The sequence below is a fragment of the Anthonomus grandis genome, unplaced genomic scaffold (genome assembly GCF_022605725.1).
Source record: "Anthonomus grandis grandis unplaced genomic scaffold, icAntGran1.3 ctg00000121.1___fragment_1, whole genome shotgun sequence".
NCBI lineage: Eukaryota > Metazoa > Arthropoda > Insecta > Coleoptera > Curculionidae > Anthonomus > Anthonomus grandis.
Genome location: NW_026088435.1, coordinates 242,292 through 268,988, shown reverse-complemented (window position 1 = coordinate 268,988; position 26,697 = coordinate 242,292). Strand labels below are relative to the sequence as shown.

The 26,697-nt window shown below is 33.6% G+C and overlaps 2 protein-coding genes across 4 annotated transcripts; one reads left to right on the top strand and one right to left on the bottom strand.

Annotated features, from left to right (window-relative positions):
• Positions 1 to 2,785: 2,785 nt before the first annotated feature.
• LOC126749484 (uncharacterized) lies at positions 2,786 to 11,795 on the bottom strand. Of its 2 annotated transcripts, XM_050459176.1 has the most exons (7): positions 11,615 to 11,795; positions 11,416 to 11,537; positions 10,176 to 10,652; positions 9,724 to 10,124; positions 9,062 to 9,266; positions 8,506 to 9,006; positions 2,786 to 3,535 (listed from the first exon to the last, which is right to left on the bottom strand). In XM_050459176.1, exons 1-7 carry the CDS (start codon positions 11,655 to 11,657, stop codon positions 3,410 to 3,412), a joined length of 1,875 nt encoding a protein of 624 aa, XP_050315133.1. In that variant the 5' UTR covers positions 11,658 to 11,795; the 3' UTR covers positions 2,786 to 3,409. The 2 variants fall into 2 exon arrangements, with proteins under 2 accessions (XP_050315133.1, XP_050315134.1); XM_050459177.1 differs by lacking the exons at positions 11,416 to 11,537; positions 11,615 to 11,795 and adding an exon at positions 11,024 to 11,167.
• Positions 11,796 to 11,936: 141 nt separating this feature from the next.
• LOC126749483 (mediator of RNA polymerase II transcription subunit 25-like) lies at positions 11,937 to 22,626 on the top strand. 2 transcript variants are annotated; one of them, XM_050459175.1, is made up of 16 exons: positions 11,937 to 12,172; positions 12,225 to 12,395; positions 12,447 to 12,666; positions 12,714 to 12,859; positions 12,913 to 13,148; positions 13,629 to 13,718; positions 13,779 to 13,961; positions 14,027 to 14,166; positions 17,048 to 17,214; positions 17,268 to 17,430; positions 17,548 to 17,727; positions 17,782 to 17,965; positions 18,035 to 18,241; positions 20,438 to 20,697; positions 22,201 to 22,317; positions 22,395 to 22,626. In XM_050459175.1, exons 1-16 carry the CDS (start codon positions 12,051 to 12,053, stop codon positions 22,548 to 22,550), a joined length of 2,742 nt encoding a protein of 913 aa, XP_050315132.1. In that variant the 5' UTR covers positions 11,937 to 12,050; the 3' UTR covers positions 22,551 to 22,626. The 2 variants fall into 2 exon arrangements, with proteins under 2 accessions (XP_050315132.1, XP_050315131.1); XM_050459174.1 differs by having other exon boundaries at positions 18,035 to 18,244.
• Positions 22,627 to 26,697: the final 4,071 nt, after the last annotated feature.

The window sequence follows — 26,697 nt, the reverse complement described above, 5'->3', positions numbered from 1 at the left end:
TTAAAAACATTTAAAGTCCTACTGTAGGATCCATTATGGCTATAACGAAACTTTATTATCCCTGGGCTTTGTTTTTCGTAGCGTAGACATTTGATTTGAAGACATTTGACTATGTTGCCATCATCATCTTTAAGGCGATTTTTAATCATGCGCTTACTAAGGTCTTTGAGGTCAAGAATATCAGAAAATTTTAATTGACTTACATGATAGGGATTGGCTGTTTTTCTATTCCTATTCGATCTGGCCTTTTGCATTATGATCATCCACTCCAATACAGAATTCACACTAACCTTTTACCTTTCGATCGCACTATGCATACTGTCCACTTCCATAAAAGAGTGTCCGGACTCCAAAAATTTTTGATCAATGACATCTATGTGAGTGGTCTGTGTAAGGAAGAGTAGTAATGCAGTATGTGCTGATTCCTATTTTGGCCTCCGCACGTATCCGAAAATAATGAGATTTCTTTAATATTCTCAGAAAGTTTTAAAATCCACTGCATCAGGGCAGTCCCGATTTCATTACTTCCTCTCTTTCCATTTACTTCAGACCAGACAATGCAGTACGCCTCATTAGGTAGTCTGGATTCGTAAATACACAAGTTGTAGATACAGAGTTTCCTTCAGTAGTATAACAGCGATTCCTCACCCGACGGTATTTGAAGAACACTCTGTAAGTCGAATGTAGCAGAAAGGAATGTAGCATCTTCAATTGACAGCACCTTGTCTTGTTCTTTAGCTAAATTAGCTTCATTTTTTTGAACAATATGATTATTGTAATCAGACTCAAGTTGCTCAGTAAGTGTTGTTGTCTTTTTGGCCTCTGAAAATTTATTACACAAGGAACACTGGTCTTTTTTCGGGACAAAAAATGACAGATTAAATCACGTGCAAAAGATTTTTCTGTACACTGAGTGAGTCACGGGTGTTCAATTATTTTCCACGCAAAACTGTTTGTATAAAAAAAACATTTTGCTGATGGATAACTTTGAGTCCAAATAAAGTCTTTTTGTAGTTTTTCTGCAATAGTGTGACTCCATTACAGGAAACATATTAATGTGCTGTTTTACAAAGGCAACATCTTCGTCTTTTGTTTTATTATAAGGCGGTTTCTTGCCCCGCCTATCATCCGGTGCAAAAACCCCATCGTTACAACCTTCAAAGGCTTTATTTATTGGGCCATTACTTATGCTTAATGTTTTTTGGAAAAATGTTTGACATACCCTGTGCTCTGTTTCATTTTTCATAAAATAGCATGCTCTACTACATTTGCGTTTTTTGGCTAGTGGCACATTTGTTCCAGGTCTCTCTGGTTTTTTCCGTTTTATAAATTTTAAAATAAAATCCTTTTGCCTCGTATAACTGGAGAGACTCCAAAAGTATTTGCAAATGTTAAGCCTGTCTTCTTCACTAAAAATAGTGCTGCACTTATATTTACAAGTGTCGCAGTTAACTGGCTTGGGTAACTTGGCTAACTTGGTACCCAATTCTTGTCTGCTACAGAGTCATCGTCTGATTCATCCTGCAATAGAAGGATGTTTTAATCATAAAATGTTGCAGTTTTATTTAAACAGACTTCAAAATCGTCAAATACAGCAATTGGCAGTGGGCTTCTACGTTCTCTATTTGAATCCCCTAAAGGCCTAATTGTGCTGCTGCAGGAAGCTATTTCCTCAACAATGAATGGATTCTGCAATTATTGAAAAATATTCCTAATCTTAATCTCAATATTATTATTATTATTATTATTATCATTATTTTGCTTACAGAACACTTTACTTCAACGTTACTGGGGGCGGGGGCTGAACATACACTTTCACTATTCTCATTATCTGCCGTGACATGTATAGGGATTTGATCGTTTTTTTCCTAAAATTTAAACGAAACTATATGTATAATGTAGTCCTAAATTAATTTATTTAAGTGCACACTACTAAAATTTCTATCATTTTAATTTTATTACAAGCAAATAAAAAATACCTAATTTTACAAAAATCAAATTTAACATTATGCGAAAAATAATTAACTGCCAATTTTATTTAAAAGAAGCCATTTAAAATATAAATGAAAAAGCTAAAAACATTAAACCGTAAGTACGTTTTTTTAGTCTTAAACATCTCAAATGTTATAATATTTTTAGGTTTTAAGCAAACGTGAAGCTAAATGTTTTCATTTTTAAGGTTAAGTTTTTTTACTTACCTTATTCAAAGCTAGTTTTAGAAGCTTTAAGCTTCGAGAACTCATCGTTGTCAATGTGGTTCACTTAATACTAAGTCGTACTCTTATATTAAGATTTTAAGTCTTTACATCAAGCAAATATATCTATCTTACGGCAAAAAATAATCAGGTGCGTATCGATTGAAGTACACGTAAACACTGGCGCCAGTTAGGCCAGAGATCACTAACTGCTGTTGATGATATTTTGAAATGCCGCGATATTTGAACGCGCATAAATCTTTTATACGAAAAGTCATTAAGTTACCTAATGGTTTTTCGCATAAGGGATTTTTACTTTTATTCTTTTGGTGATTTTTAACACATAAAAAAATAACTTATTAGTAAATTTATACAGTTAGTGACTTTATAAAATTAAAGATATAATAAAAATATAATATGGGACGCAGTTAGTTAATTTTTCTGTAAAATGTTACTTAGTGACTTTTCGCAGGGATACGACCTTATAAAGATTCCCATTTCACGTTCATACCAACGTCTCGATCACTTATCGGGTCATCCTCACTTATGATGAAACCATAGGAAGAATAAAAACACTCGGTATGTATTTCAATGTTTTATTAGTGATTACGTTAATAAAAAAAAGCACTTATCTAAAAAAAATGATCGGTGATTGATACAGTGCCAGACTAGCAAATAATGTTCTAACAATAAACAACTAAAACCCTAAGGCAATCAGCGCTACTTGAAATATGAAAAAACACATACAAATTAAAATAAGTTAAATAAATAACGACTAAATGGAATGTTTGGTAACAATAAATTAAATTTGGCATATAAGTAAAAAAACTCTCACTCACTCACTCCTTATAAGGAAATACGCTGGTTTTACAAATTATTTATGACAAAATAGGGATAATAACATATGACCTTTTAATAACTCTTATTTAAATAGTGATACATTTTATTCCTTATTTTCACCATATATATATATAGGATGTTCCCTAACAAATTAAAGTCATTATTAAGTACAAACAAAACTCAATTTTTTTTTAAATATTTAATAAACATTGATAAAACTATATTGGTACTGAACACAAACTACTCAGCCTTTTGGTACAAACACAAAATATAAATCGAGACCGTCTTTGGGCCTTTTGAGGTTAATTTTCTTTCCTATACTTACCGCAGCTTAAATATTAGTACTAATTAAAGTGAAAATATAAAAAGTGGGGTTAGTTTCGCTCACGGAATGGGGAGCCTCTATTAGGGCTCTCTACAACAGAACGGTTCGGACTGCCGATGTTTTCCTTGTCTTTCGCCGCCAGTTTGTAGTGTTTCTTCAGTTTTTGTTCTTCCAACTGAAAAAATTAATTTAATAAGGGTCTTGTTACAATCCTAGATTACACTATTTAACAAAGGAAGTTTTTCAAGGTATATACTACTGATTGAATTGTAATTTAGCAACGTTGCAGAGGAGCAGTGTTGCAACGTTTCGGCTATTTTCATTCTAAAAAAGTTCTATTATTTGATTCATTTGTGTAGCCATTATAAAGAAATCAGTCTCGGAAGTTGAAGATATTTTCTGAAAAAAAAAAATTTATTCCCAGGGACAAAATGATCATATCTCTGGATCTAAGTGACCTGGAGACTTGAAAATTGGCACACAGATTCTTCAATTAAATTGATTAGATTCCAATATTGTAAGTTCTACTGCAATGATTCCTTCGATCATAGTTGAAGCATACATCAAATGGATCTCAAGATTTAAGAATATATAACCTGATTTTGGTCTTCAGGTATCAAGATATTGACAGATTTGCCAGACATGTTTGATTGTGTTGAGTATAAGTAAGAAATGTTCAAATCACAAGAGTACCTGTACCGAATTTCCCTTGTAAATCAATATATAGGTACCTGATAATCAAAATGGTGTCATCCTTTTCAAGATTCTTCAATTATAATTGAAGAAATCGTTGAAATTCTTGCATTAGATGAGGATATTGGGAGGTTTATCATAAGAGTGCTTGCACTCAATAAAATCATAGATCTTTTGTAAAGCAGCCAATATCGAAGCATCTGATGATCAAAGTGGTACGATTTTTGTATCGTAGGATTCCTTGAATGTTTCCTTAACTATAATTGAAGAAATCATTGATATTCTTGCAGTATATCATGAGATATTGGAAGATTTATCACGGGAGTACTTGTACTTGATAAAATCATTCATCTCTTGTAAATCAGCCTTTATCTAAGCACTTGATGATCAAAATGGTGTGATTCTTGATCAAGAAGATCCAGCTCAACTGCCTGGAAATAAATCTTTATTTATTCCAAGTACTTGAGTATATTTGAAGAGGTTTTATAGGATAAACAGAGTATCAGCACTAACTCAACTGCCTGGACGAAAGTTCCTATAGTTCTTCCAGGCAGTTGAGTTTCCTTAAGCAAATTTGCCAAAGATGATTGATTGTGTTAAGTACAGGAGCTCCTATAATAAAACTTCCAAGATTGTAAATTCTACTGCAATAATTCCTTCGATCATAGTTGAAGCATACATCAAATGGACCTCAAGATTTAAGAATATATAACCTGATTTTGGTCTTCAGGTATCAAGATATTGACGGATTTGCCAGACACGTTTGATTGTGTTGAGTATATATAAGAAATGTCCAAATCGCAAGAGTGCCTGTACTGAATATAAAATGATTTATCTCTTGTAAATTAATATACCTGATCATCAAAATTGTGTCATCCTTTTCAAGATTCTTCAATTAGAATTGAAGAAATCGTTGAAATTCTTGAATTAGATGAAGAAATATTGGAAGGTTTATCATAAGAGTGCTTGCACTCAATAAAATCATTGATCTATTGTGAAGCATCTGATGATCAAAGAGGTATGATTTTTGAATCATGGGATTCCTTGAATGTTTCCCTAACTATAACTGAAGAAATCATTGATATTCTTGCAGTATATCATGAGATATTGAAAGATTTATCACAGGAGTGCTTGTACTCCATAAAATCATTCATCTGTTGTAAATCAGCCTTTATCCAAGCACTTGATGATCAAAATGGGGTGATTCTTGATCAAGAAGATCCAGCTCAACTGCCTGGAAGTAAATCTTTATTTATTCCTAGTTGTTGAGTATATTTGAAGAAGTTTTACAGAGTATCAGATTTAACTCAACTGCCTGGACGAAAGTTCCTATAGTTCTTCCAGGCAGTTGAGTTTACTTAAGCAAATTTGCCAAAGATGATTGATTGTGTTAAGTACAGGAGCTCCTATAATAAAACTTCCAATATTGTAAGTTCTACTGCAATGATTCTTTCGATCTAGTTGAAGCATACATCAAATGGATCTCAAGATTTAAGAATATATAACCTGATTTTGGTCTTCAGGTATCAAGATATTGACGGATTTGCCAGACACGTTTGATTGTGTTGAGTATATATAAGAAATGTCCAAATCACAAGAGTGCCTGTACTGAATATAAAATGATTTATCTTTTGTAAATCAATATACCTGATCATCAAAATTGTGTCATCCTTTTCAAGATTCCTTAATTATAATTGAAGAAATCGTTGAAATTTTTGCATGAGATGAAGAAATATTGGGAGGTTTATCATAAGAGTGCTTGCACTCAATAAAATCATTGATCTATTGTGCCAAGCACCTATAGCAGCCAATATCTAAGCATCTGATGATCAAAGTGGTACGATTTTTAAATCGTGGGATTCCTTGAATGTTTCCTTAACTATAATTGAAGAAATCATTGATATTCTTGCAGTATATCATGAGATATTGGAAGATTTATCTATTTTTACTACCTATTTCAGCGTTTTTTCCAAAAATTAAAAATAACTGAGAAATCAGCATTGAAAGTTGCAAGATATTTTCTGAGGAAGAAATTTATGCCCAGGGACAAACGCTCTGAACCTGAGTAACCTGGAGACTTGAAAACTGGCACACAGATTCTTCAAATAAATTCATTGAACACCTATTTCAGCATCCCGAATTTCAATATTCATTTAGAAAAGTATAAAACATCGAAAAAGTCCTTTATTTAACATAATTAAGTGACAAAAAGTATAGTGACGTTAGGGTGCTCACTTAATCTTAGTGTGGTTCAGCCTTAAGGTGCTAACCTGCTTGGCGGGAACTAAAGTGCGATTTGTCCCTTTGGGCGGGAAATTCGAAATTAATTGCTTATAATTATATCGTCTAAATATAAACTATTGAAATTTGTCAATATAAGGCACTAGCTAAATGGCAATTTATACCTTTGCTAATTATTCCCCTCGCATTTATTTCAATATACAACAAAAGGAGACGTTCCGTTTACACTGACCCTACTTATATTTTTAGTTATAGATATTAATCTCAAAATGTAAGGTTTATGATGTAAACGTAGCTTAACGTAGTGGCTGTAGCAAACAACTGTGTTTAACAACGATACTAATAGGCGCAACGAGATTTAAACATTTCGTTAGCAGCAATAATTACAGGCTGTATGAAAAACGGAAATGCGTAGTAGTGGCGGGAGATTTAAATGTCTCAAATGGCGCCAAATTTGAATTTTATTCTACTATAATAAGAATTTTTCGTAAGTACATTGAAAAATAGAAAAACGCCGGCTTCTCATAAGATTCTCAATCGTTTACAACATGTACCCATCCTTATGCTACTTATTGTTAAGGCCCTACAGTGGCGAGTCGCCGAGTCTCCTTGCTTGCTTGCTAGGTTATTGGCTCTGCTACTAGGCAATCTGCCAGCACGAAAACCGTCGGGTATGTACCATGTTTCCCGAATCGATAACTTTCACAAAAAATTTAATACTTAAATGCACGTTATAGAAACCGGCAAGGGGTGGGTAGGAAAGGGTTTAGGAAAGGAATCTGAAGGATAGGAAAGGAAAATGAACGGCCACGTGTTGACTGGGTGAAGGATGACGCGAAAGTGGCGAGTCTTCTTGTTTGCATTTTTGCATCAAGCGTAAAACAGCGTGTGAACGTACCTTTATTTTGTCGTTTACCGTAACTGTCGATTGCGCGAATTGGCGGGCAATTTGAATTTCAGTTTGATGATTTTGCGGTAAATTTAAATTAAGTTAATAGAAAAAGTGTCTAATGAAATAAGGAAGCGCTTAGTTGAAAATAAAAATAATTTTAACAAACAATCAACTCAAAATGTCAATTTCAACGTGGGAAATTTGAATTTTATTCTACTAAATTAAGCATTATTGGAAATTAATTAACAAATTGAGTTACCACGTATAATAACAATTTTCTCTGGCATAGTTTTTCAATAAATTCGCCCTTTAATCATTACCTCTATCTTTTTACCACTCAATCAATATAAAAGGAGTTTCTTTTAAAGGTAAAAAACGTGCTGTGTGAACGTGGCACTATATTGATTTTTATGGGAATAGTGCCGGCAATGTCAAGTGATCGATTTCGCGGAAAATTTGAATTTTGAAAAAAATGACGCTTAACGGCATTGAGTAGTGATGGCGGGAGATTTAAATCAGACAAAAGCAGCGAAATTTGAATTTTATCCTGTGGTGTAGTTTTTCGAAAAATCCCTCCTATAATTATCTCAATACCCGTCCTTGCCCCCCTCACTGCAAAAGCCCCAAACTGATGAATCGCCTTTGAAAGTTTGAAAAGGTGGCGTTGCTTGATCGCGATTCGGCGGGAAGTTTAAATTTATGTCTCGAAATTTTGGCGGAGAATTCAAATTATTTGAAGCATGATTCGGATCAACTGCCTGGAATAAAAACAATATTTGTCTAGGGAACATTGTGGAGCCCGAGTGCCTGGAATATGAACTAAATTTTTCGAGTTATAGTTGAACCATAATCATTATTGTGAACATCAAGTAGTCAACAAATGTCCCTTTTTTCTAATGCAATCAAAGAAATGCAGATTTAATGCAAAACCTAAATGCATATAGGTACGAGTTCTTTTACAGTACTTTGGTATCTCTGCTTTGATGTACAAACGCTATTCTTACTAATAACTTTCAGGAACTTAAGAAAATTGTGGATTCAGCACCCACAAAGATGCCAACCATAGAGGGTAAACTTCAATCATGAAAAAACATATACAGAAACTTACAACAGCAGAGAGAACTAAGAATGTGAATTACAAAGAGTTAATAAATGAATTAAAAGATACCATTACAAGCGAGCTATAATATAATTATAGCTAGCTATATATATAATTAAAACACGGCTAGAAGTACTAGAAAGCAATAAGTAAAAAGCGAAACAACATCTAAAAACACCTCATAAAATGAAAAGCTATATTGACCTGCGTTAATATTTACCTTCGTTTTATAAAATAAATTCTCACTCTCCAAAATATCTTTGTCCTTCTTAACCTTCTCGAATTGGTCCTGGACAGTCAGCAGATGCTCCAGCTTCTTCGTCAGGCTCTCCATCTCGCTCTTGTACCGTCTATTTTCCATTTCCACCGTTTCGAAATCCTGCAGCAAAGAGTCATACTTGCCACTGATTTCTATGTACTTCTTCCGGGTTTGTGAACTTTCCGAAGCTTCTTGTTCGTACTCCTCCAAAACGTCTTTGTAAAACAGAAATTTATCGTTTAATTCCTTGTTGACTTCCTCCCTTTCCGTTATCGTTTGTTTTAGTTCCCCGATGATTTTTTCTTTGGCCTCCACTTCTTCTTTTAACAAGTCGTTCTCCTCGCTCAAGATATCCAGGGTTTCTTCCGCTTTCTGCAGTTCACTGTTGATTTTCTTCATCGTTTCTATATTGTCGTTCAGTTGCTGCATTATGTCGTTCTTTAGGCACGCCTCGGCGTCAATCTGTAATTTGTTTTTATCATAATGAAATTAACTAAAAAAAAAAATCAATAAAGACCTTTTTAGAATAGTCTCTCACTTGCTCCTTAAGATGATCCACTTGGTCAGTGAATTTTTCTTTAATTTTGTTGATAGAGCCCTGGTTTAGGACACAACTGGAATTATATTGGAGTTCCAGGTCTTCGATGCATTGTTGGGACTCTTTTAGCTGCTCGGTTAAGTGGAAGTGTTTACTCTCGTAGTCTAAAAGTTTAGTTTCACACCTAGAAGGGAAAAAATGCATTTTTATTCCAGGCACTACTTGATTTTGTCCGGGCATTTATTTGAAGCCATTTTAACCTTCTACCACGAATTTATAGTTATTTTTAATATGTTCCAAGTTTCTGGAGTAAAATTGAATTTCATTACAGGCATCCAGAGCATTTCAAGCTTCTACCAGACATTTTATGGCATTTCCAAATACTCAAAGAAATTAAATTAACCTTCCAGGATTTTGGGGTCAAAATGTCTTCAAAAGTCTTAAACTTGGAGTCAATTTGCCTTCAAATTAATAAATGAATAATTAAAGTCTCTTCAAGGGAATTAAAGTTTTTAGGCCTTTGGATTAATCTTCCAGGCACTTTTATGCCTTTCTAAGTCATTCCTTGTTTTTCTGGCAGATTGCCACAGATGCAATACACTAAATTAAATATACATTATAAAGATACTCTTCACACTTACTTAGAAAGTTCCAGTTTCAATTGCTCCACATCCCTATCAGAATCAATCAACCTCCTTTTCAGCACTTCAATAGTGACTTGCGAACTACTGATGGTCACTTGATAGGCTTTCACTTCCACCTGCAGTTTTGCCAATACTTCGTCCTTTTCCTTAATGATACCGGTCAGTTTGTCAATTTTACTGTTCAGCTCTTGTTCCTTGGTCTCCCAACTGGCCTCCAGCTCCTGTTTACTCTCCAATAATTTATCATATTTTATTTTTAAGGCCTCACCGGACATTTTTTCTTTGTCTAATAACTTTTGAATTTCTTTTTTTTCCAGTTCACATTGGATTATGCTGTATTCGCTGATCTCTTGGCATTCTTTTAGGATGGCCGCTGATTCTGCTTCCTTATTCTCCAGCTGCAACAATAATAAATTAATATGTTTAATAAATATTGCAAAAATACTAACTTTTTCTTTCCAATGTTGTTCGAGTTTTTCCAATTTCTCTTTTACGTCCCCCTCATTGGCTTCTTTCAAGTCCTTCAGCTTAATTTCATAGTCCAACACCACCTGGCCAACTTTATACTCGTGAGACTTCTTTAGACCTTCCACTTCCTTCCGCAATATCTCCTCAGCTTCTTTTTCCTTTATTATAGACTCTTCGGAGAGTTTTTGCAATTTGGACATTAACTCTAGCATTTCACACTCTAAGTTTTGCATCTCGTTTTGATGCTCCCTGGCCAGTGTCTCCTTGTCCTTTTTTAAACTGTCAATTTCAAGTTTCAACTGGTCCAGCTCCTCGGACAGTTTATGAATGTATACAGTCTTGTTTTCACATTCCGCAGTTTTTTCTTTTAAAGCTTTGAGATCGTTATTGAATAAGTCTTTTGGGGTTATAGTTTTTGTGGCTGATGTGGCCGTTTTGGTTTTCTTTGGTAAAGTTGGCTAAAATGGGGTGGAAAGCATTATTGGCATATCGTTTTCTGGTATGTGATATTTGGGAAATTGCTACCAGTATTACCGTTTGAAAAAACATAACCTCATAAACTGCGCTAAGTACATTAAACAACAATATTAAACTTGTAAAGTTTATAAGGAAATATAGAATAAACAAAGGAAAAGTTAAACATAAAGGTTGTTGTTAGAAATGAGGTTATGTTTCATCGACAAGGGGTAGTACTATAACACTCTGTTAGGACTAGAAAATAAGGTTTTTAAAGGAGATTTAAGGAGAGAACCGTATAAATTAACTTATTTATATAGCTAAGTATAAATTAAGCCATACTACTTATCAAATTATTCTGAAACCCACTTACAGTCTTAAAGTTGCTTGAGACACTTTTCACTGAGCCATTTTATACCAAAATTTAGCAATTATCACTTGTAACAACTTGAATATAATCAAGAATATGAATTCAAATTCAAATTTATTTATTAGTATAGAATACATCTTGTTTACAAATTGAAGGTTAAATCTTATGTATAAAATATAGAATAAACTAAGAAAAAAAAAAACAATCATAAAAGGTTTTGCTACAAATGAGGTTATGTTTCTTCGACAAGTGGTAGTACTATAACACTCTGTTAGGACTAGAAAATAGGGTTTTTAAAGGAGATTTAAGGAGAGAACCGTATAAATTAACTTATTTATATAGCTAAGTATAAATTAAGCCATACTACTTATCAAATTATTCTGAAACCCACTTACAGTCTTAAAGTTGCTTGGGACACTTTTAACTGAGCCATTCTCAGAGTTTGTGGGGCTGCAGCTACGATTTTCAGGTTTCCTGACCTTTTCCAACGGTTTGCTTTTAGTAAGACCGCTGTTGGCTGCATAATTAGAAAAATTAATAAAAATTCAGATCCTAGAAGTAGACAACAAAGGAACCCTGACGGGTAATACTTACGTGTGTCGTTAAATCTTATAATCTTCGCTTTGCTAAAGGACATATTTTATAAAACAGTAAACAATTAAAATAACACAATTAACAAAGTTTTTTTTTGTTTAAATTAATAAAACTTAAAAAGTAACAACTAACTAAAAAATTGGTGCAAAAACCGCGTATTTTTCAACCGACCGTTAAAAAATTTGTGACGTCCATGGTCCGTTGTTGCGCAACAAACATCTGTCTGGTTGACAGTCATGGGGAGCGTTCGACTATGCAACCGGTCACTCAACGTTTTGACACTTGCTGTCATCCGTCAACTCTGACAGTAAAAAAACTAACCTAAAAAAACAAACTTGAAAAAAGAAACAAAAACAATAAAATGTCCATTTCATCATCTAATTAAACTACTAAGAACTATAATTAATAGCGTATTTCTTCTTTATAAACGTTTAAAATGGTCGTGTGTCCTCCGGAGCATTGCCTGCAAGCCGACGTGGTCTTCCTTATCGAAGCCACCGCAGTAAATGGGGCCTACATTTCCGACATAAAAACAAACTATATTATTCCTTCCTTAGAGTAAGAACCATTATAAGTACCATTATATCTTAAAAACTGTTTAATGTCCTAGGTATTTTAACCAAGGTAGCATAGATGACACAGTTCTAGCCTCAGAGAACTCGAGCTCTTTTTATGGCATTGTTACTTATCAAGCCGCTGACTGTTTACCCAATTTGGCTACAGACACTTTTGGACCATTTACTAGCCCATCTAAAGTTTTAGCATCGATTGACAGATTAGAGTAAATCTAATGTGTATATCTTTTCAAGGGTGTTGTAAATAGGTTTTTTAGGCTTATTGGTGGCAAAGGTGAGTCTCATGGTAACATAGCGGAAGGATTAGCGACAGCTTTGTGCTGCTTTGAGGAGCTGCAGCCAAAAAGGGACCCAAATATTGTGGTACAAAAACATTTGATTTTAATTTGCAACTCTCCTCCCTATATGATGCCTGTATTGGAATGCCAGACTTACTCTGGCAAGAATTGTGAGCAGTTGGCTTCGGTTTTATTGGAGGTAAGTGGCATAGCAGGTTATTTCCAGGGTTTAAACATCTATTTTAGAAAGGTATTAATCTGACAGTGATATCACCAAGAAAAATCCCTCCTTTATACAAACTATTTGAGAAAGCCGGTGGGGATTTGTCATCTTCACAAACTAAAAACTATGCGAAAGACCCAAGACATTTAGTATTATTGAAAGGTTACAGGTGAGTGAATAATCAATGTTTACATATCTATATACTCAATTTACACCTAAAAGTCTAAAAGAAAGACCAGTGAGCCCACCTCCGGGAAGTGTTAATAATCAGGCACAGCCGGTGTCCTGTATGCCTGTGGCATCAATGCCCAGTCCACTGCCAGGCAATGACAGTCCCATACATGCTAATACCCAACTAGGAACACCACAGAATCCGAATATGATCGGAAATAACTCTCCTACAGTTTCCAGTGGCATGGGTCAGAGTCCCGCTTACAGGTCACCAAATCATCCACAAGGTAAGAAAAACTTTTGAAAAACTCGGGAAGTTATTGAGATACAAGAATTCTTAATATATGAAATTGTTCATCAAGAAGTGGTTCAGGTTTTAGTGAAAATATCCTGGAAATTCCTCTAGGGGTTTTGGAATTAGATGAAGTTCAATTTTTGTGAAATTAAGTGCTAATCAAAGTAAGTCAATCTTTCACATAAAATGATGTTTTATTTATAAAGTTGGTCTTTAGGGAATCTACTAAAACAATATGCACAAAAATTTCTCGAAAGTATCTAAATTAGTCAAATTTTATCCTAACTTGGGTTCAACCTCATAACCTTAAGTCTAACTTGAGTTAAACTTGATGTATGTTAGTTTGATGTATTAAGTTCTTGACCTACAAGAATCCTTAATACATCAAATAATTCCTTATGAACTGCTTTAATTTTTAACGTAAACTATCATAAAAATGTACTAGTTTTTGAATTATCACATTTTAAATTAGTGGGAAGAATCATGCAGCCAAACCAGATGGGTCCTATGGGCCCCATGGGTCTCCCAATGCCTGCTCCACCCGGTTACCATGCCGCTACAGGTAAGACAAAGAATATATTCTTAAAATTTATAAAAATAAAAAAAAATATGAATAATTTAGCTGGTGTAAGACCCGGTTGGCAAATGCCGCCCCCAACCCAACAGCCGCGACCCTACATGCCTCAAGTGAATCCCAATCAACCCCAAGTGAACACAACAAGCGGGGGTAGTGCCCTTATAGCGCAACTGAATCAGCCACCCTCCATATCTACCGGTGGGGTCAATGTCAATCAATTTGGGCAAAGTAAGAGGAAGCACTGGAAAATTTGCGATATATTTTAAAAGAAATGTTTGTATTTGTTGTTTTAGTAAACGCAAACTCGCCGATCAATAAAATTTTAAATCCGCAACAGAACATTCAGCCCTCGATGGCCCAAAACCCGGGCCAGTTGCCCACCTCGATGCCCCAAGTGTCCCAGAACAATCCGGTGATTACTTCCCAAGCTCAGGTGAGTCAAGTAAAATAAAGTTTATTATCTCTTATTATAAACGGTACAAATCTTGTCTATAAAGGTAAAAAGTGACAAATTTTTTTTAACTACAATGATAAATGAAATGAAAGTAATTTTTGTAAACATGTACACGTTTAAACCTTTTAAAATTATTCAAGATTTCATTAAATATGTTTGACAATAGGTCAAACCAAAAATAGATCAAATCAACATTCTTCATAAGAGCATTCCACTTTGATGTCATCAAATGTGTAAAGTAGAAAAATCAATATTAGAACGTGAGTAAATAATTGTGGTTTGGACGGGAATTACATTTTTGTCCTATAGAAAGCCTGTCATTTGGCGCCTAACTACTTTTTTCGACATCTTTGATGCGGCATATGTGGAACAATGCTAGTTTCCAAGGAAACATTTTTAATATTGACTAATGCCTTGAAACATTAAGGCAAGATATTCCATCAACTCTCAGGGTATTGCTTTTAATACCTTCAGCGACCAGTTTTGGCTAAGAAAATGATGTAACAACCCTGTAATATCAAGTATAGGTATATTGTCAATTAAATGATTATTTATTTTATTGGAAATTGAATGCTATTGAATTTATATTTTTATTAACTATTTTCCCGCAAAAAATGTCGCAAGTATTTACTTTTACTGGGTCCTTTGCAATCATTAATTTGCATAGAAAAATTGTATTTCTTTTCTAATTTAATAGCAAAAGAGACAGTTAGTTTAGTAGGATTCTCTTGGGATTTTGAGAGTCTTAAACCTGTGAAATGCCTTATGTTTTAATGAAGTCATTGTTTTTTATATGTTAACCAAGTATACTCTGGTTCTTTTAAAATAACTAACCGATCATATAAACATATTATATTATCATGAAAAATGTCCATCTTAGAGTTCAACTCTCCACATACATACAAAGAATGCCAGTAAATTAATTAAAGTTGTTTAATAAAACTTCTATTCATGATTGATGGCTTCAGGCAGCTTAGGCGTACCACACTTAATTGTGCAAGAAATTGCTTCATGGACAATATCAATCGGTGTTCACGGAAAAACCGTACTAAAATCTAATAACACTTGTTTACTATTTACCAATATATCATCTATAAGGGTATGATTATTATTAATAGGCTCAAGAAAATGTTACAAAAAAATAAACACTCTAAATAGTTGGGCTTTAAAAAATCAATCGCCTGTACAGATGAGAACAGCAGAATGTTGCAGATCGACCAGGGGTTGATATGTGTGATCTTTAAAGAGCTTTTTAGTTGGTTTTACGTAATTTGACTTTCAGGAATTATTGCCTCGCATCTTGTTGAGGAATTCTAGTAGAATTTCTATTGAGGCCCTAAAATAATTGTTTTTTCTCCATTTGATCTTCTGGAATTCCTAACCTAAATGCTGCTCTGTGAAGCTTCTTAAACTTTGAAGCAATTTTTTAACATTGGTAGATATCCGCATGCTTTAGACCTAATACTCCCACTACGTCTTTAGGTTTAGTGTTAACATACAAATTTGACATGTATATCCAACATAGATTCTCTAATATTTTTGTTGGAAATTTTTAAAGTTGGTTTTTTACGCCTGCTTATATTCCACCAGCAGAGGAAGTACTTTCTTGCGGAGTCATTGTTAAAGTGTTTTTCCATAACAGTACTTTTTTAACCTTTGAGATTTTGACACTAAAAATTGCACTTGAGTGGATAAGTTCCTTATTAGTGTCTTTGATTGCTTTAACCACTGCACCTGAATTTTTGGGTTTTAAATGTTGTTTTTGCTGTAGATCTTTTAGCTCTTTTTTCACGTCAATTATTTTGTCTGCATGATCAGAATTGTTGATGATATTTGATATCTGCGTTTTCAATTAAGCTATGGTGGTCTCCCTTAGTATCTTCATCTCCATAAGAAAAATGGAGTGTTCCTAATGTCAAATATGCATTCTGGGCACACATGCATCATTCTTCTGGTCCAACTAGGATATACTCGACCTAAACAACATTTGACCTGCCTTATCTTTTTTAAAAGTACATTTGTAGCACTTATTAGACATTTTCCAAAAATACAGCTCACGAATTGGTATGTCAGTAATTACTCATGACAGATCGATGTTATAGTGAGAAAAGTTATACCAGTTTATAGGCAATGCAATAGATCAAAACATGTATCACAATATTAGTTAAATCAACATGTACACTTTGATAATAATATTATGTACAATAGATGGTATCAAAGATTATGGAATGGCCTTGTGTCGTGATGTGTCAATGATTCGTCAACTATTGAGAGCACAAAGCATTTAAATTAAGTTAATTCTTTTCCTGGAAAAAAACGATGAACACTGGAAGATGTTACATGAGCTGTTGATCGCTTGGGAGAACAAAATCATGGTTTATTTCTTCTAGGCAGTTGAGATTAGATGTACTAAGGTCAGTTGCTTAAAAAATTACGCAATAAATTTATCACAACTCAATCCTTGCAAATGTTCTTTATGGTATAAACTAGGTTTGATCTTTAAGGTGACCCCTACAGTGACAAGATCCAATATCTCACAAACTAGTTTGAATATTCTCATGAAACAAAAAGCATAATATTTAGAAGAATATTCTTTGCAAATGTTCCTCATGATATAATTAGTCCGAGAAATCGGCACTTTTTGGTGACAGTACCGAAAAAAATGATTCTTCATTATCCAAAACTCCAATATCTCAAAAACTAGTGGTCATATTCTCATTAAACAAAAGGCATGGTATTCAGAAGAACATTCTTTACAAAATGTTTTGTATACTGTAAACTCAAGCACTTGATAAAAACTCTCCAAAAAGCCTGGGAAATTTATATATATATATATATTTTTTTTTTATATGATTTACAGAGTACGCAGCCGCCCTCGCAACAAATGGGAGCGCGAGAGAGACACACCATATGGCACGGAGTGTTGGAATGGATCGAAAAGCCGAAAAACCCCACTGATCAGCAGAAAGTCACCAAACACGTACCCTGTCAGGTTTCTTCTACTTGTAAAGATGGTGAACCTGAGATGTATGTTAAAAATTGTAAGGTTAAAGGCGGGTTTTTATTCTTTGATTTATTAGGAAAGCAGACGGTTGGCCACAGAAACTGATAATGCAACTGATGCCCAAACAGCTGATCGGCAACATTGGCGGTTCTTACTTAAAAAATTCGAAATCGGTGCTGTTTCATCCCTCGCAGTGTGAAGCCTTGGAATCGTTGACGAGGGTCATGAACTCCGGATTTGTAAGTCCTCACTAGACTTATTTAATAAGGACGCATTGCAATTACTAGAACATGATTTTTGCAGTCAAGATTTCATTAGAATCGATTCAAAATTTCCCAATTGCTTTTGATTCATAGGCTGGTTGTGTCCATTTCACTAGTAACCCAAACCCAGCAGCCTGCGACATAAAAGTCTTAATCCTGCTTTACACCAACGACAAAAAAGCGTATTTGGGCTTCATACCGAACGATCAAGGGGCGTTCGTCGATCGTCTACGTAAAGTGATCCAGCAACAAAAATCCACCCAAATGAGACAGGCGAGTAACAAATCACTTTAAGTCATTTTCAAGGTATTTAACTCGAATTTTCAGGGCGGAAATGGTCAACCGATGAACCCCGGTCAACCGGGATCACAACTGCCCATGGGAACGATGGGCACCGCCGGGAATAATCCGGTGACGTCACAGCAAAACGCCCAGCAAGGCATGATGATATCGCAAACCAATACGATGTCAATGGGGGGCGGACAGATCACGCAAAATTTAAATCCCCAAGGTACAAAAGCTCCGTACAAGAGACTATAGTCTTCTTGGTGCAACACCGTAACCTAAAAATGCTTTTCAGGTCAACCGGGTTCCAGTTTAGGCCCTCCGAGTGCCGCCATGGGACAACCGGGACAAACCATCAACCAGTCCGGTCAGTCTCTTAATCAACCGGGTGGCAATATCGGGCAACCAGGTCAACCGGGTAATACGATGGGACAAATCGGGCAGCCGGGGAATCCCATCGGACAACCGGGCGGCATGATGGGGCAAAATGTGGGACAACAAGGTAGTAGTACCAAGAGTAGCAATTTATTTGTTTTCAATCCAATTGATCCAAACTACCCAATAACTCCAATACGGTTGTATTTATAAGGAAGCTTGTAAGGGTGTTTTTGGTAAACAAACTTATCTGTTTTTATATGAAACAAGAATTAATTAAATTGTTATAAGGGTTTTCAAGATATTTAGATTTTTGTAAAGCCTTTGACAATATTAAGAATTTTTTCAATTTATTGAAAAACTACTCAATAACTTGAAAACTGTTGTATTTACAAAGAAACTTGTAAGCAACTTTTTGGTAAAAAAACTCATCGGCTTTCATATGAAACTAAAACCAATAAAATTGTTACAGTGGTTTTCAAGATATTTGGATTTTTGTAAAACCTTTAACAATATCAAGATTTTTTCAATTAATTGAAAAACTACTCAATAACCTGGAAACTGTTGTATTTGCATGGAAATTTTTAAGGACCTTTTTGGTAAAGAAACTCATTGGCTCTCATATAAAACTTCAACAAACAATCAAATCGTTACAGGGGTTTTGCAAAATATAGATAGATTTTTGCAAAGCCTTTGAAAGTGTCGAAATTTGTTAAATCTATTGAAAAATTACTCAATAACTTGGAAACTGTTGTATTTGCAAGGAAACTTCTAAAGACCTTTTTGGTAAAGAAACTCATTGGCTTTTATATCAAACTAAAATCAATCAAATCGTTATAGGGATTATTAGGATATTTAGATTTTTGTTAAGCTTTTGACGGCATCAAGATTTCTTCAATTTTTCAAAAAACTACTTACTAACTTCGAGACTTGCATTTGCAAGAAAACTCGTAAGGACCTTTTTTGTCAACCAACTCATTGGCTTTCATGTAATACCAAAAACAATCAAATCCTTATGGGGTGTTTTCAAGATATTTGGAGTTTTGTAAAGCCTTTGACAATATCTAGATTTCCTTAATCCATTGAAAAACTACTCAATAACTTGGCAACTGTTTTATTTACAAGGTAAGTTAACTCGATAAAAAAACTCATTCGCTTTCATACGAAACTAAAATCAACCAAACCGTTAAATGAGTATTCAAAATATTGCGATTTTTGTAAGAGTTGGAATAATATCAAACAATTATTTTATATACCTTCTATAAGACCTGCACGACAAAAATTCCTCATCTATTTGGTCTCAAGGAATCAGTTTATTCAACTACACGAGTTTCGCTCCAAGCCGGAACGTCATCAGTCCTAAAAAAATTGTAAAAAGGGCTGAAAATCAAAAAATACCTCGAAAAAACTAATACCGAAAAGCTGAAGAAGTAGTCCATTCTTGCAATGGAGTTAATAGATCAATGGGTAACTAAAGATACTTCGGTCATTCTCCACTAAATTTATTTAAAATATTAATCCTACATGTTTCGGACATATAACTATACATCATCAGGGATACTATAAAAGAACCAAGGAAACTTATAAGATATAGATTTAAATTGTTAAATTTCAAAAGGTATTAAAATTACTTACACAAATTAAGGTGTTCCGTCAATACATCTTACAGATCTAGTGTCCCAGACAAGGTTAAAACGACTAAAAATCAGTGGTTTCCACAATATGATAAAAAGCTTAATTTGGTCCTTACTTTCTAAGGAGTATTTTTACCATTTCAAATATTTATTATTTCTGGTTATGGTTACACGACTCACTTTTATTACGTTTTAAACACATAATTTTATTAACCGTTCTGTCTCTGTATATATAGTTTTTTAACTGATGGTTATTGTTGTCTATGTTTGAACTTTTAAATTATATAAGTTTTGCTAATTTTAAATTGTGACGTATCTTTATTTAAATAGTGTGTTTTGTCATGATATATTACGTTTTGGCTCCTTTAGGGAGAGGGTTTTATTTTCTGTAAAATTTTGACCTGTAAGTCGGATAATTTTAGTGAAATTCTTAAGTTTACTTATATCCTTTACACCCTTTAGGTAGGAGGGCTATTTATTAGCCGAAAGCACTTTGCTATTAGTTGATGGAAATTATATACACGTTATACAAATCTTTTCTCGCATTTTATTAGATCTACAAAGTCACCCTTGCAAATTAAGATATTTTTGCCCTTTTTACCATCTTTAGTCCTGATGATGTTCCAGTTTGATCCGGAAATTCGACCAAAAAAAAAAAGGCCTCTGCCCAAATTGTCTGGTTGTTTTAGGTCAAAATCAACCGAACATGCAACCGGGAATGATGGGACAGCCGGTACAGAGGGCTCCGTTCGAAAATCAACTGCAAGTCGAAAGACAGCAAAACCTGGAAAAAATCAACAAGTTAAAGCAGACTTTGGAGGCGGCCCAGCAGCAGGAGCAACAATACAAAACCCAGCTGGAGAGGATCAGTCATATGAAGACCTCACACTTGCAAGAGGCGTTACAGGCCGCTCAGCATACGGAAATGCAGTATGCGAAGATTTTAGAGGTAAGTGTAAGGCCTTTGACACGCTGGATCCAGAACTTATGTGTGCCAAGTTACAGTATTATGGATTTAACGATCAAACCATAAAACTTTTAAGAGGTTATTTAACACAAAGATCTCAGCGAGTGATTATTAACCGGAAGTTTTCGAGTGTGCTGCCTGTTTTAAGTGGTGTGGTGCCGCAAGGTTCATATTGGGCCCGCTGCTCTTTGTAATCTATACGATGGACATGCACCGGTGTATAACCAACAAGTGTAAATTAAAGCAATTTGCTGATGATAGTCTGATTCAGTTTTCTTTAACCAATGCTTAGATCAAATTCATGCTTATTTAAATAAAAATGGTCTAAAATTGAATCCAAAGAAGTCAGTGGTGATGTTTTTTGGTAACAAGAGGGATTATGTATTGTCCAACGTAAACGTAAAAATGATGGGCGAGGGAGTACCGGTGGTTACTGAGTACAAAAACTTGGGCATCATAGCAATTTGAGATTTAAATCGTATGTTGCTAAAATATGCCAGAAAGCGTACTATGCTGAGAAATCTTTATAAAAGCAAAACATTTTATCAATTTTGCACTTAAAAAAATACTTTGTGAATCACTGGTGCTCTCTCATACCAATTATGGCAACTATGTTTACGGACCTTTCATTGATTGTGCGACAAAGTTTAAATTGCAAAAGATACAGAATTATGGTGCACGATTAATTTTCAATTTAAGAATCAGGGATCACATAAGTCACAAAATAAAAGAACTACAGTGGCTTAATATCGAAAAACGACAAAAGTTGCATTTTGCTTTCTTTCTAAATAATCTCATAACAACGCAAACACCTCAGTATTTAATAGACAAACTATCATATAGAACGTCTGTACACAACTTAAATACACGGTACAGAAATCGACTGGAAATACCAAAACACCAAACAGGCCTTTTCAGAGGTTGTTTTAGCTACCGGGCCAGCAAATTTTTAAATAAAATACCATCCAGCTTGATAGGTTTGCAAAGACAAGCTTTTAAAAAAAAGTACAGACACTTTATTAGATTAATAACAAAGCTTTTTTTACATCATTTTTTTTCCATCTTATTGCTTATTTCTTGTGTCTTTTAAATAGATATTACATTGAATTTTTTGCCCATTACTGTTTTGTATGCATGGATTATTGTTATTTGTAATAATTTATGGTTTAGTTCGTTAAATTCATAATTTAATTTTTTATGATTTCATTATTTTGGATTTACCTATATATTTTTTTTCTGTTTTTCTTTATAATTATTAAGATTGTGAATTTAGATACAGTGGTAATCTTTTATATTTTTGTATTCCAAACATTATCTATTATGTATACTGATCATTTATGTACTCGGTTAAAAGTAGCATTGCTGAAATTCGCCTAGTCAAAAATAAAGTCTTTATTATTTATTTATTTAAGTGTGAGCAAAAGTTAAAAAAAACGTTTAAACACAATCTGTGGGACCATATTTAACATTTATAATTACCCACAGCAACGAATGGCGGCCCAAGGTAACCCACAAGTGCCCCAACCAAACAATCCGCAACAACAACGAATGATCAGACCAGTAATGACCAACAATCCCGGACTAAGACATCTTCTACAACAAGTGAGTAATCCTAAAACACCCTCTTCTTACCGGTGGTGCTTCTTAAGGCAATTCTTGATTTGATTGATTGTTTTTAGCAACCGCAGTATAGGCAACAAATACTAAACAGTATGCAACAACAATTGGGGAATAATGGTAGAGGACAAATGGGCCAACAGTCGATGCCGAACTCCCAAGGGGGGCAGCCCAATCAATTCGACGATGTGTCCAATTTCGATTTTAATATGATGTAGTGCTGTTTATTTTATGATATTCCGTGTATAGGGTAAGAGTATTGTTATATATGTCTTAATAAATTAGTAATGAAATGATGAGTTTTTTGAAAATCACTTGAAACAAATATTGGCAAAAAAAACACAAATTAAGGAGCAATCAGTGAAACTCGGATAAATCCACTTTTTAACAAAATTGAGTTTATCATGGATATCAAGAAAATAAGGAATAACCGTGTAGCCGTAATAATAATAATTATTTGGTTTTTATTTTACCTCTTCATGAAGGAATGTAATTTTAAAAAATCCTTTTTTTCACTTATTTCTTTTTTGTAGTAAAAATTAAGCATGTGAACATATATTTTTCTTTCATTATTTTTTTTATAAATAAATCTAAAGCAAAATCAGATAATTCAACAGTTTAATAAGCAATAATTCTTATGTTAATTAACTAATAAGGACCAAAATATTGTATTCCAAGTATATAATATCAAACCTTTTACGTACAATATAATTTATTTTGATAAGTTCATAGATGTTCTATTGGCACGTTTTTTTATAAATATCTCAGACTTTTATATGATGAATTTGTTTGGTTTTACCTCATTGCTTTTCAATTGTAATATTTTTAGGATTTTTTAAGATTTTTTTTATTGATGCAAAAAAGTGAATGTATTGAGTGAACCACGTGTCAGTCTTTGAATCAACTCTCTCCCCTCTATAGTAAAGAAATTATAAAATGTTTTGAATATTCTAATTAAATTCTATTTCACTATTCTAGATTTTTCTCAAAAACTATTGATTCCTTAGATTTTTTTTATTGATGCATAAAAGCTGATTTATTGATTGGGACATGTGCGAGTCTTTAAATCACGTATTTATCTTTTATTTGACAACTGACTACCCAACTGAAAGCTCATTAGTTTTTCAATCTTAGAAAAAATAGAAACTTTGATATTCGACCAAAGTACATTTTCTAAGACAGACAAATTAACCTGATACTGGGTTGGTACTTCCCGGACTTGACCTAGAAGTTTTACTTCTGGAACGTCTATTTCGCTTATTTCTTTTCAATTTAAATAAAAAACTTTCAAATTTAACGGCTTTAGTGCAATTTAAGGTAAGATCTTCATACGTCGTCATTTTTATACAATTTTCCAGATTTACACCTTTATCAAGCTCTTCTTTGGATAAGTAGCTAGCGATTAAAATCAATTTGCGTTTATTCCAGGCCATTTCTTACTTTCTTTCAAGGAGTTGAATCGAAGTCAAATGTAAAGTAACTGTTTATTTCCTTTAGAGAAACACCTAAAGTTAAAATCAATTTGTTTGACTTTAAAGCATCGAAATCATTTTGTATATTAAATGCCACAATAAAATGCCTTTCTGTACATTAAACATTCTCATTAAAAAAGTTAAACAAAAAGTTATTAAAATACGCGATTTAAAAAGTTTTGACTTAGATGAATTTAAAACGGATTTAACTCAAATAAATTGGGACCATATTTTTCATTTAAATGATATAAATGCAAAAGTACACTTTTAAGAACAAAATATTAATATTTTATTTAACATTCATGCACCTTATAAATATGTTAGAATCAGTAAAAAGGCTGCACCTTGGCTAACTGATAATCTCAAGTTAATTATAAAAGAAAAAAACAATGCATTAACTAAGTACAAACAACACAAAAGTCCACAAAATTGGAATCGTTATAAGGAGTGCAGAAATTTTGCACTTGCCTCTATTAGAAAAGAAAAGACTGCATATCTAAATAGCTTACAAAGTGAAAAATCTGGTAAAAAAATTTGGCGTGGTTTGTACAACTTAAACATTAAAACTGCAACAGACAATAATGATCTACCATCTATTTTAAATAACCCCAATTTAATAAATGATTACTTTATAAGCATTTTCAATAAGTCTGATAACTGTCTTGACAGAATTAGCTTTTATACCAATCAAAAATATACAAATAACATTTTTCAGTTTTCTCTGGTAGATCAAGACACTGTTTTTAAAACAATACAAAATATTAAATCCAATGCTGCGGGCTCAGACAATGTCACTAAACAAATGCTACAGCTGTGCTTACCGAATATTTTAAGTCACATTACCAATATTATAAATAGTTGCTTGCTAACAGGCTATTTTCCAAGAGCTTGGCGGGAATCAATTGTTTTGCCTTTTCCTAAAATATTAAATCCTCAGTGCTTGCAAGACTTACGCCCCATAAGCTTATTAAATGTTATATCCAAGGTTCTAGAACGGGTGGTTTATTTACAGCTTATTGATTACTTCATTAATAATAATATCATTCCCTCTCAACAATCCGGATTTAGAGCCAGCCATAGCACAGCAAGCGCCCTTTTAAACATCACCGACAATATAATACGAGCTCTTGACAAGAAACTTTCAGCTGTTATGGTGGCCCTTGATTACTCAAAAGGCTTTGATGTTATAGATCACGATTTATTTGTTGCTAAGCTAAATTTTTCAAAGGTGTAATAACATTGTCTTATCTTTTTTGAAAAGTTATCTCTGGAATCGAACTCAAAAGGTGCGACTGCAGGATAGCTTTTCGGATCCTAAGCATGTGGTATCAGTGCCGCAAGGGTCAATACTTGGTCCACGTTTATTTTTAATTTACACGTCAGACTTGCCTAATATTGTCAGTACACCTGAAATTTACCAATATGCTGACGACACACAGCTGATTCACTACTTTGATTCCAATGAATATGAAGAGATAGGCAACAATATAAGCACTGAACTCGGCCTAATATCGAATTACTCAAAGGAACATAACTTAATCATAAATCCTAATAAAACGAAGATGTTGCTATTTACTAATAAAAAGTCTCGTAGAATTATAACTTCAACTATAAAAATTAAATTAAATAATACATTAATTACTTTTTCTGAGAGTATAAAAGTTTTAGGTCTCACGTTAGATGCCTCTCTTAGATTCAGAGAGCATGTTAGTACTATTCTTCAAAAGAGCTATTTGCGTTTGCGTATGCTTTATGCTAATAAGTCAATATTAAACTTCAAGACTAGGAAAAAACTTGCCGAAACTTTTGTTATGTCAATTATCCAATATTGTCTGATAGTTTTCTTTCCGTGCTTGGACCAGCAGACACAATATCGGTTACAACGTGTGCAAAATACCTGCTGTAGACTTATCTTTGACCTAGGAAAGTTTGATCATGTGTCCCAAGGCATGTATGATTTGGGGTGGTTAAAAATAGCTTATCTATATAAGTTTTTGTACTGCACCTTAGTATATCGCCTTTATAAGTCCAAAGCTCCGATATATTTATTTGAGAAACTTATACCTAGAAATCATGTACATGCTCGAAATATTAGGCATAACACTCTGACTATGCCCCATCACTCAATGGCTCTCTTTGAACGATCATTCACTTACAACGCAGTCAAATTTGTGAACGTCTTTAGGCCTGATTTTATGGCCTGTATGTTTTTAAAAAACATTTCAAGAACCTGTTTCTACAGGAATCATTTAGGTAAATCAAAAGATTTTCTTATTTCTGTTAAATGAATATTGTTTTATTTTCTACTGATTTATGTTTGTTTATTTTGTGTAATTTAAGAAGGTTAAGAGTAGCTTTTAGCTAATCTTCGCCTTCGAAGGCAAAACTATGTATTTGCTAAATAAAAGCGCTTTATTATTATTATTATTATATTATACAAATTATATTTCGTCCAGATGAAACTTCCAAATAGTTGAAATTAATTTGTGTATAAGTCAAATATGTTTCTTCCGGGTAGTTGCAGCCATTTTTTATTTCTTTCAGGGAGTCGAGATTAATTCGTGGTTATTCCACAATATCGTAGTCCAGTGTGATTCTTCCAGATAATTTAAGTTACATTTCTTCCAGGTGGAAGTTTCAAATAGTTGAAATCAATTTGTGTGTATTATAGGCCAAACATGTTTCTTTCAGGTAGTTGAATACGTTTTTTTAATTTCTGCTGGTACTTGGGAATTATGATATACAATTTCCAAGCAATTAAAAGATTTTTTTTTCAATTCCAGGCAGTTGAAATGAAATTTATATTTATTTAAGGGACGGTGACAGTCTTTGAATTTTATGTTAAGAAATTATGAAGTTTTTTGAAAATCACTTGAAACATAACAATTGACAA